The 11,916-nt window shown below is 39.5% G+C and overlaps 1 protein-coding gene and 1 long non-coding RNA gene across 2 annotated transcripts in view; one reads left to right on the top strand and one right to left on the bottom strand.

Moving 5' to 3' along the window:
- Positions 1-11,916, bottom strand: part of ITPR3 (inositol 1,4,5-trisphosphate receptor type 3) — a 244,458-nt gene that overhangs the window by 33,857 nt on the left and 198,685 nt on the right. Inside the window, exons 47-49 of the mRNA XM_075853510.1 lie at positions 10,254-10,367; positions 9,703-9,895; positions 8,071-8,196 (exon numbers count right to left, since the gene is read on the bottom strand). Coding sequence (XP_075709625.1) covers positions 8,071-8,196; positions 9,703-9,895; positions 10,254-10,367 — 433 coding nt within the window. The remainder of the gene's footprint in view (positions 1-8,070; positions 8,197-9,702; positions 9,896-10,253; positions 10,368-11,916) is intronic.
- LOC142743107 (uncharacterized) overlaps positions 7,557-11,916 on the top strand; it is a 37,241-nt gene continuing 32,881 nt past the window's right edge. Inside the window, exon 1 of the long non-coding RNA XR_012881498.1 lies at positions 7,557-7,792. This is a non-coding gene — a long non-coding RNA (uncharacterized LOC142743107). The remainder of the gene's footprint in view (positions 7,793-11,916) is intronic.

Genomic DNA, 11,916 nt, shown 5'->3' with positions numbered 1-11,916 from the left:
AATGTGCAGAGTGTTCCAAAAGCGGATAAGATTGGGCACCATTTATCAGTGCGACACCGGCCACATATCTGCGGATTATTATTTATTTACCCCATTATTATACCCTCTTATTGTGCCCTGATGTTCTCAGCGCAGATTACATATGCCACCACATAATAAACTTAAATACCAGTAAAACGCCAAACAGAACTAACAAGCTAAATCTGCGCGCCAAAGGCCGTTCCCTCCCTTCTGAGCCCTATAGCGTGCCCAAACAGCAGTCTACGTCCACTGATATGGCATCGCCATACCCGGGAGAACCCGGTTAATATTTTATGAGGTATTTGTCTTCAGTGGCACAAACTGGGCATAACATGTAGTGCACTAAAATGGCATATCAGTGGAAAATTTTAATTTTCAGTCTGCACCATCTGCGGCACATTAACCCCTTCGCGCACCACGACACAGCATGTCGTAGTGTGGGGGGTGATGTATGGAGCGTCTCACGTGAAAAATAAAGAATTTAAAATGGCAAAATCTCTGTTTTTCGGTCACCTTGGCTCTACAAAAAAGTGTAATAAAAAGTGCTCAAAAAGTCGTATGTACTAAAAAATGGTACCAATAAAAAAGAGTACTCTTCCCTCAATTACTAAGCCCTCACAACACTATTGACGAAAAAATAAAAAAAGTTATGGTTCTTGGAAAGCGGGGAGGGAAAAACTAAAAAGGAAAAGAAAAAATGGTTCAGTCCGGAAAGGGTTAATTACTTTCTAATGAAAAAACATTTATGACTATGTGGGGTAAAGCCGTACTCGGGAGAAATTGCTTTGCAAATGTTTGGTGGCTTTTTCCTCCTTTATCCTTTGTGAAATTGAAAAAATTCAACATTTTAGTGGAAGAAATGTTGATATTCATTTTCACAGCCTAACTCTAATAAATCCTGCAAAAGACTTGTGCGGTCTAAATGCTCATTATACCCCTAGATAGATTCTTTAAGTGGTGTAATTTCCAAAATGAGGGTCACTTTTGGGGGGTTTCCACTGTTTTGGCCTCTCAGGGGCTTTGCAAATGCGACATGGCACCCAAAAACCATTTCAGCTAAATTTGAGCTTCAAAAGCCAAAATAGCGCACCTTCCCTTCTAAGCCCTGCTGTGGGTCCAAACATCAGTTTATTACCACATATGGCATATTTCCGAAATCGGGAGAAATCGTTTTACAAATGTTGGGGTGCTTTTTCTCCTTTATTCCTTGTAAAAAAAAATCTGAAAAAAAGTCGATTTTTACCTTTACAGAATAATTCCAATGAATTCAGCAAAACAACTGTGGGGTCAAAATGCTAACTTTACTCCTAGAAAAATTCCTTGATAAGTGTATTTTCCAAAATGGCGTCACTTTTCGGGGGTTTCCACTATTTTGTTCCCTCCAGTGCATTGCAAACGCGACACGGCACTGAAAACTATTCCAGCAAAATCAGAATTTCAAAATCCAAATGGTGCTCCTTCTCTTCTGAGTCCTGCTATGGGTTCAAACAGCAGTTTATTACCACATATGGGGTATTGCTATAATCGGGAGAAATTGCTTTACATATGTTGGGGTGTTTTTTCTCTTTTATTCCTTGAAAAAAAAAATTCTGAAAAAAAGTAGATTTTCATCTTCACATACTAATTCAAATAAATTTAGCAAAAAAACTGTGGGTTCAAAATGCTAACTATACCCCTAGATAAGTTCCCTGAGGGGTGTCGTTTCCAAAATGAGGTAACTTTTGGGGGTCTTTATTGTTTTGGCCCCACAAGACCTCTTCAAACCTGACATGGTACCTAAAATATATTCTAAAAAAAAGGAGGCCCCAAAATCCACTAAGTGCTCCTTTGCTTCTGAGGCAGATGTTTCAATCTATTAGCGCACTAGGGTCACATGTGGGATATTTCTAAAAACTGCAGAATCTGGGCAATAAATAATGAGTTACATTTTTCGGGTAAAACTTTCTGTGGTATAGAAAAAAATGTATTACAAATGAATTTTGTAAAAAAAAATGAAATTTGTAAATTTCACCTCTACTTTGCTTTAATACCTGTGAAACGCTTAAAGGGTTAAAACACTTTCTGAATGATGTTTTGAATACTTTGAGGGGTGCAGTTTTCAAATGCGTTGATTTATGGGGACTTTCTAAAATATAAGGCCCTCAAATCCGCTTCAGAACTGAACTGGTCCTTGTAAAAATAGCCTTTTGAAATGTTCTTAAAAATATGAGAAATCGCTGCTAAAGTTCTAAGTCTTGTAACGTCCTAGAAAAATAAAAGAATGTTCAAAAAACAATGCAAACATAAAGTAGACATATGGGAAATGTAAACTAGTAACTATTTGGTGTGATATTTTACTATTTGTTTTGCAAGCAGATACATTTAAATTTAGAAAAATGCTAATTTTTACACATTTTCTCCATATCTTGGTGTCTTTTACAAATAAATATTGAATTTATCGACCAAATTTTTTCACTAACATAAAGTACAATATGTCACGAGAAAACAATCTCAGAATCACTTGGATAGGTGCAAGCATTCCCAAGTTATTACCACATAAAGTGACACAAGTCAGATTTGAAAAATCGTCTTCGTCCTGAAGGCCAAAACAGGCTCAGTCCTGAAGAGGTTAAGATTGGGTTTGTTTTGAGGGTTATCTGGACACTATGTGGCACTGTTGTGCACTGTGCACCTGGCTGTGGTATGGCTAATTATTTGGACACTATATAGCAATATTTATTTGATGCTATTTTGCATTTTGTACTTAACTGCTGCACTCACTAGCTACAAAGGCTTAATGAGTACCTGTCACCGCATATAGGGTACCTGTTTTTTTTTTTTTAATCATTAGGTCCTTAAAGAGGCTCTGTCACCACATTATAAGTGCCCTATCTCCTACATAATGTAGGTGACAATAATGCTTTTTATTTAGAAAAACGATCTATTTTAAACCACTTTATGAGCGATTTTTTTGCTTTATGCTAATGAGTTTCTTAATGCCCAAGTGGGCTTGTTTTTACTTTAGACCAAGTGGGCGTTGTACAGAGGAGTGTATGACGCTGACCAATCAGTGACCAATCGGCGTCATACACTTCTCTCCATTCATTTACACTGCACTAGCGATACAGTTATATCGCTATGTGCAGCCACATACACAAACACTAAAATTACTGCAGTGTCCTGATAATGAATATACATCACTACCAGCTAGGACGTGATGTGTATTCAGAATCCTGACACGTCTGTAGCGTCTCTATGAGATTTACAGCAAGGCAAACGTAATCTCGCGAGATTACGATGTAACCTGTAATTTCAAACGAGATTACGTTTGCCTTGCTGGAATCTCACAGAAAAGATTCAGAAGTGTCAGGATTCTGAATAAACATCAAGTCCTGGCTGGTAGTGATGTATATTCATTATTAGGACACTACAGTAATGTTATAGTGTGTGTATGTAGCTGCACATAACAATATAGCTATATATCGGTAGTGCAGTGTAAATGAATGGAGAGAAGTGTATGACTCTGATTGGTCAGCGTCATACACTCCTCTGTACAACGCCCACTTGGTCTAAAGTAAAAACACGCCCACTTGGGCATTAAGAAACTCATTAGCATAAAGCTAAAAATCGCTCGTAAAGTGGTAAAAATAGTTTTTCTAAATAAAAAGCATTACTGTCACCTACGTTATAGGGCCCATCTCCTTATATAGGAGATATGGCACTTATAATGTGGTGACAGAGCCTCTTTAAGAAAGTAATATTTTTCTAAATCCATGTAATTAAAATAAATGTAAAAATACCTCTGTATAAGATATGCTTATGAGCCGGGTCCTGTACTTCCTAGGTAGCTGCTCTTTTAGATAGAAAGCAAGATCTCGCAGGTCCAACCTAATGGACCCTCATATTTTAAGAGGTCCTAGAGAGCCTCTGTCATCAGTTTCGAGGCCTCAAAACTGCTGACAGGTTTCCTTTAAATCTTTGTCTACGCAAGGATTTGGAACTTTGGATCAGAAAAACAAAGCTCTATAGTATAGAAAGTATAGTTTGTAATTGAAAAAAAGACTGGGGATGCTGAAACCACCTTACCAGGAAGTTCGGGACAACACTCCAGCAGGGAGCTGGATCATTTGCATAATAAAAACACATCATACAGGTATTTTTAATTTGTTTTATTACTTTCTTAAGGTGCTAATTGGTTTTCTAATACAACAGGTACCCTATGTGTGCTCTTTAAAGGGAACATTGGTAAGTGTTTTTCCCTTACTATCTGTGTGATCGATTTTAAGTGTTTTAATTAAATTATTATGGGTAATTTTTTTAAATTACTTTTGGATATAGAAAAAAATCCTTTAGGGCTGATTCAGACGGCCGTGAATTGCGTCCGTGCAGGTCGCGTGGTTTTCACGCATGGACCAATAGAAGTCTATGGGCCAGATCAGACAGTCCGTGCTTTTTGCACTTGTCCGCTGCGTAAAAAGCATGGCACGTTCGAATATCTCCACGTATTTCACGCATCACGCACCCATTGAAGTCAATGGGTGCGTGAAAACCACGCAGGTCGCACGGAAGCACTTCCGTACGAACTGCCTGTTTCGCGCAACAGCTGTCAAAAGGATGAATGTAAACAGAAAAGCACCACGTGCTTTTCTGTTTACAAACATCCAAATGGCGTGTCATAATGATGGCGGCTGCGCGAAAATCACGCAGCCGCGCATCATATGATGCTGCCTCACGGAGCAGGTAAGTGGCTTTTGCGCAGGCAAAACGCTGCATGTCTAAAGACAGCCAGACACCTGCACTAATGGGCGGGATCAATTTCAACATCGATCTCACCCGTTTAACCCCTTAGATGCGGCGCTCAATAGCGAGAGTGGTTTTGGAGGGAGCTCCCTCTCTCACCCCATCGGCACCCTGCGATCGCAGGGTGCCAATGGCTTCTATGGTAGCCGGGGGCCTAACAAAGGTGGATGGATGCCTGCTAAGCCATGCCTGAGGCATGACCTAGCAGGTGCCTGTCCGTTTTACACTGACAGGCAATCGTACGCTGCAGTGCAGAAGTATTGCAGTGTATTATAAAAGCGATCAGAAGATAGCATAGTGAAGTCCCCTAGTGGGACTAAAAATGAAGTTAACAAAAAGTTGAATAAAGTTAATAATAAATAAATAAATAAATAAATAAAAGTCCCAAATAAAAAAAAAAATGAAAAACCCACTTCTTCCCTTATAAAATACTTTAATATGAAAAAACAAAATAAAACATTACACATATTTGGTATCGCCGCATCCGTAACGAGCCCACCTATAAAGCGATTACGTTATTTAACCTGCACGGTGAACGTCGTAAAAAATAAAATAAAAAACAATGCCAGAATTTATATTTTCTGTACATCCTGCCTTCCAATTTTTTTTATAAAAAGTGATCAAAAAGTTGCATGTACTCCAAAATTGTACTAATAAAAAATAGAGGTCGTCCCGCAAAAAAAACAAGCCCTCATACAGCTGCATTGGCGTAAAAATAAAACAATTATAGCTCTTAAAACATGGTGACACAAAAACAAATAATTTTGAAAAAAAAGAGTTTTTACTGTGTAAAAGTAGTATAAGGGCATGACCACACGTGGCGGATTTCCTCCGCAACTGTCCGCATCAATGCCGCACAGAATCTGCGTTGCAGATTCTGCTGCGGATCTGCACAAAATGTGCAGTAAATTGATGCGGACTAGCTGCTGCGGACTGCGGGAAAAGTGCTTTCAGTGCAGGATAGAGAGAAGGGACAGCACTTTCCCTAGTGAAAGTAAACGAATTTCATACTTACCGGCCGTTGTCTTGGTGACGCGTCCCTCTTTCGGCATCCAGCCCGACCTCCCTGGATGACGCGCCAGTCCATGTGACCGCTGCAGCCTGTGCTTGGCCTGTGATTGGCTGCAGCCGTCACTTAGACTGAAACGTCATCCTGGGAGGCCGGACTGGAGACAGAAGCAGGGAGTTCTCGGTAAGTATGAACTTATATTTTTTGACAGGTTGCTGTATATTGGGATCGGTAGTCACTGTCCAGGGTGCAGAAACAGTTACTGCCGATCGCTTAACTCTTTCAGCACCCTGGACAGTGACTATTTACAGACGTCTCCTAGCAACGCTCCCGTCATTACGGGAGCCCCATTGACTTCCTCAGTCTGGCTATAGACCTAGAAATACATAGGTCCAGCCAGAATGAAGAAATGTCATGGCAAAAAAGCAAGACGTATCCGCAGCACACATAACATGTGCATGACAGCTGCGGACTTCATTGCGGAATTTAGAATCTCCATTGAAGTCAATGGAGAAATTCCGCCATGAGTCCGCCAGTGCTCCGCAACAGACAGAGCATGCTGCGGACACCAAATTCCGCTCCGCAGCCTATGCTCCGCAGCGGAATGTTACGCATCGTCTAAACGAACACTTCTAAATAGAAGTGGAAGTCAATGCAGAAACGGCTCCGCTGCGGATTAACGCTGCGGAGTGTCCGCAGCGGAATTTAAGTGAAATTCCGCCATGTGTGAACCCAGCCTAACACAAGAAAACTATATAAATTTGGTATCGCCACAATCGTAATGACCCACTGAACAAAGATATTATGTCATTTATACCACACGGTAAACGGCATAAATCTAAAATGCAAAAAAGTGTGGCGAAATGTATGGTTTTTTTTCCATTACCCCTGCAAAAAAGTTTATAAAAGTTAATAAATTATATGAACCCCAAAATGGTGCTATTAAAAAATACAACTTGTCCCGCAAAAAACAAGACCTTATACACATATGTTGACACAAAAATAAAAAAAGTTATAGCTCTTGGAATGTGACGATGGAAAAACGCAAAAAATAGCTTGGTCATTAAAGTTTAAAATTGGCTGGTCATTAAGGGGTTAAAGAGCACCTGTCAGATCTCCTGACTTGTCAGTTTTAGTAGGTACTTGTTTTCCCATAGTATAACAAGCATCTTTTCTTAGAACTCTTTGTTGTGCCGTTCCTCTGTTATTCCTCCTAGAAATGTATGAATTAATAGACAACTGAGTGTAACCAGTTGGAGGTGTGTCCCTACACAGTTTGACACTGTCCAATCAGTGCTCACAGTGCCGGACTTGTAGGGCCCCATTGACAAGAGGAATGGTAATGCCCAGATGTCAATTTAATGCATAAATTAATTTTTATTTCATGAGGAGTACAAGTATTTACTAACACAGACAGTTCAGGAGAGGTGACAGGTCCTATTTAAAGTGAACCTATCATTTCACGCTCAAGAAATAAAAAAAACTCTGTGCTATATTGCCCATGCAAAACATACTGTTCAGTATGATTACCTTTATTTGTATTTTTTCACGTTTTATTGCAATATTCACGCACCATTGGAAGCCTAAAAAGTTTGGATGGATGATGGGCGGGCTCTATCTAATTAGCCAGTAGCTATTGTACTGATGTCGATGACCTCACTTCCCAGCATTCTAAACAGCCAGATCGTGCACACAGCAGTGACCGCAATAGAAGACTGTCAATAATTCTTATCCCCGCTAAACTAGAGGAGCGCTTAGTCGCCTCCTCCGATTATGACATCAGTATGGAGCCGAATTAGGGAGGAATTTGCTGAAGCAAGAGCAGTGACTGCATCGGGAACAGCTAAGGAGCGTGCACACTGCTGAGAAGAGGAAGGGAACTGTATACACAGATGTGTAGTCTGGTATACAGATATTACATGGAAACAGTGAAATGAGCAATTGTTTACCCTGGGAAAGAGATTTGAAAAAGAAAATAAACAGGTACAGAGTCATAATTCAAAAAGAAGATTTAATAGGAAGTGAAAATACTATTGATAAAGATTTTAAAATTAAGCAAAAAATGTAAATGATAGTGACCCTTTAAGTTAATTTACTTTAACGAAGAAGAGTTATTTTGAGAGTTAAGTTTTTTTAAACAATAGATTGTAAAGCCTCATTGAACAATTGATGAAACAATGCTTTTTCAATCTATACTGATCTGTTGTCAAAATAAAACATTTTTCCAAAAGGGTACTACTGCGTGTTCATAAATATCTTACCCATAGAAGTTCCTTCTACATAGGGATAGAAAAAGGCTATGATTATGTTAATAAAAACTGCCAGGTTGAAGGAAATGCTTCCCCAAAGTGTCATTCTACGTGAAAACCAGTATATTAACGGCATACCTGAAGAAAAAACACAAAAGAAACCAAAACAATATGAGCTGTTTGTTTACATAAATATAATATTCAATGATAGTTTGCAAGTTAAGAACAGAAGAAAAGTTTTATTATGACCTTTCTGATTTGTCAATTTGCATCATTATTTTTTTTTTGTAAGGAAACCTTTTTTTCTGTTTCCTTTTTTTCTTTTTGTATTCTGCTTTCTCTTAGGGCATGTTCACACGACCTATTTTCTGACGTTTTTTGGGCCGTAAACGCCTGAAAAACGGCCGAAAAATCGGAAGCAGACCAAACATCTGCCCATTGATTTCAATGGGAAAACGGTGTTCTGTTCCAACGGAGCGTTTTTCGCTGCTTTTTTTACGCGTACATAAAACGGCCGCGAAAAAGAAGTGCAGGACACTTCTTGGGACGTTTTTGGAGCCGTTTTCCATAAACTCTATTGAAAAAGGCTGCGAAAAACGCAGCGAAAATCGCGAGTGGCACAAAAAACGTCTGAAAATCAGGAGCTGTTTTCTCTTGAAAACAGCTCCGTATTTGAGATGTTTTTGACTCTGCGTGTGAACATACCCTTACCTGCCCAGTTCCTCTAAGCAATTCATAAAGTTGGTGCAGGCTAAGATCTAGGTGAGGTTGCACGGGACATCTTTTTTTATGGCACTTTAAAGATTTGTTTACATGTACATGCTTTTGTGTTATGAGTTGCTGCAGTTTTGGGGTCTCTGCAATTTTTTTGTTAAAACAACAGCCTGCCCTATTCATTTTCTTCAATACAGAATTTTTATATGTGGTGCTACAATCTATTTTTGCAATCAGGTGGTAAGGAATGAAGGAATTAGAAATGATGAGGCAGAACTGTCCTCAGCAGTAGTTTGGATTGTTGCTAACATTTGCTGCTGCAACTTACACTTTGGTGACATTTGATCACAATGGGCAACATGACTTTTTATTTGCACTAGTTTTAAGAGGTCTCCCTCATTGCCTGTTAATATAGTGGTCTTTGATGGAAAACTTTGTTAGTCTATATTTTCTATATGGCAGGATTATGTACCAGGAATGTGACATTATAAAATATGTTATTTTTTGGGGATTTTAATCTTCTATTGGTAAAGATAAACCAGGTAAAAGATCACAGAGCTTTCTCTGACTGTTAAGTGCTGGGATATATTTAATGCATTCTTTTAAAAAAAAAAAATCGCAAATGTCATTTCATCTCAAATTGTCATTTATCAGCTGCAGAATATGTAAAAATTGGCTCTGATCATGGTTGTGGTGCCCAGTCCAAATAATGCTGCTGATATTGCTCATAGAATTGCTGTAGCTAAAGGATGGTCTAAATGCCAGCACTGTGTGTTCGGATGTCAGTCAGGCTATTATCATCTATTTTCACAGCTCAAGACATCTTGGGCCTTATCCATGCGGTTTTCGGACTATAACAAGTGCTGAAACCACACAACTGTTCGTTTCCTATGACAAACCATATTAAGAGCTTATCTAAGTAGGCCATACTTCGCAATTTCTTCTGCCACTCCATCTCATTATGAAGGAAAGATGACTGGTCAAAGAAATCGCTAACTTTGCTGCTCTGCTCGTCTTGCTCTGTGGTAGTGAATACTCGGTGCTTTGTCTCTTCTGTCAGGAACTTGCAGATATTTGGAACAGGAAACACAATTTGTTCCATGCTTCGGTCTGAACGTACAATCTATGGACAGCAAACACACATAATTCATGAGGCACACCTCATAAAAGTATTCGCACAATTTACAATGTATAAAATAAATCTGTACAGTAATGGAGTTGAGGGTACCGCTGCCTGAGGCAAAACTGAAGCTACATCTGTCTCATGATTTATACGATATATAACTTTCACAATTACTCTGCCGAAACTTTCTCCATAATTAAATCTACCATGGATAAAATTTAATTTGACAACTCGGCAGCGAGACATTGCATTTATATGATTTCTAACCACATTCCTGCCCATAATTCATATTATCATAGATAACTGCCTCAAAATTGGCCTGCTCCTATATTTGTCCATTAGTAAGTAACATGCTTACCTCAATCTGTGCAGTATGTTTAGCATAGTATTCCAGAGGATCTTCTTTTTCTTCCTCCACTGGGGCAGTTTTAGACTTTAACATTTGTGTCAGCTGTTTATTATTTAGGCTGAGCTGCAAATGATATAAGCAACATGAAGTCATCTTAGTGCAAATTCCACTACTTTCTGTCTATTGATATGGATATTCACTGTCCAGGGTGCTGAAAGAGTTAAACGATCGGCAGTAACTCTTTCAGCACCCTGGACAGTGACTACCGATCATAATATAGATCAACGTGTAAAAAAAAAAGAAGTTCATACTTACCCAGAACTCCCTGCTTCTTCCTCCAGTCCGGCCTCCCGGGATGACGTTTCAGCCCATGTGACCGCTGCAGCCAATCACAGGCTGCAGCGGTCACATGGACTGCCGCGTCATCCAGGGAGGTCGGGCTGGATGTCGAAAGAGGGACGCGTCACCAAGACAACTGCCGGGTAAGTATGAATTTCTTTTACTTTTACTACGGAAAGGGCTGCCCCTTCTCTTTACCTGCAATGAGAGAGGGAAGGGGCTACCGATTCGTGCAGTGCAATTTTGCAGCGAAAACGTGCCCATAAATACGGGTGGAATACTGGTGACAACGGACCTGTATTTACGGGCACGGGTCCGTAAATACTGGTGCAATAGGGGTCGAATAGGTGTGACCAAGGACCCGTATTTACGCCAGTATTAACGGGAGGAAAAAAATAAGTTTGTGTGCATGAGGCATTAGCCTGTACAGGAATAATATTATTTTTTTTGTCATAGTTAAAGGGTTATTCCCATCGCATAAAGAGATGACATAGCGCTATGTTATTACTTTCTTACCAGTGGAGTCCGACTTCAGGGAGCAACACAGATCCTGAAAACGAAGGGGCTGTAGCACTGGCTTAGCGCTGTGTCCCCTCACTGTTTTTCCGAGCACTCCCGGACACCCACTGTGCAGGGTACTGCAGAACGGTCCCATTCACTTGCTGCAGCCCCTTCATTCTCCTAAAGCAATCACATATCCTTAGCGATATGCCATCACTTTATGAGATGGTAAAAACCTTTAACCCTAAACATCAACTGAAAGAAATAGAAAATACCTGAAAAGTTCAGTGCTTATATATATTGGCAATTAGGTCTGTCTTACATTTAACCTGCCTCACAATTTAAGTTAGTAAATTAAATTAACTCTGTCCTATTTAATTACTCAAATCTGCCAAGAGCGTCCTGTCTACTGAACTTCACTGTCTTTTGTTTAAACAAGTGTAATTGGAAATGAACAGTGATAAAGAAAAGTGTCTGTAAACCAGTGGATGAAGATGTAAAGACATTAATGTGATTAACCCCCTAACATTCAGATTAAAATTGGAAAATCAAGCCTTAAAAATAGGATTTTTTTGTTGCTTACCTGTAAAATGATTTTCTCACAAAGTTTATTGGGGGACACAGAAGAACATGGGTATAGGCTGATGCCACTAGGAGGCGAAAATAAGAAATAAAAAAATGTTAGCTCCTACACAGGCTGTACTCCTCCTGAAGACTTTGGGCTAATCCGTTTGTATACAAGCAGTTGGAGCAACTAAGAGAAGCCAACAGAAGGTAAAAATTTTACTTAGACCCCACTCTTGATGGTTCTGAACCAAAAAACAAGAGGAAT

Source organism: Rhinoderma darwinii, chromosome 2, assembly GCF_050947455.1.
Source record: "Rhinoderma darwinii isolate aRhiDar2 chromosome 2, aRhiDar2.hap1, whole genome shotgun sequence".
NCBI lineage: Eukaryota > Metazoa > Chordata > Amphibia > Anura > Rhinodermatidae > Rhinoderma > Rhinoderma darwinii.
Note: the sequence above shows the minus strand (reverse complement) of the source record. Positions and strands in the feature narration are given on the sequence as shown.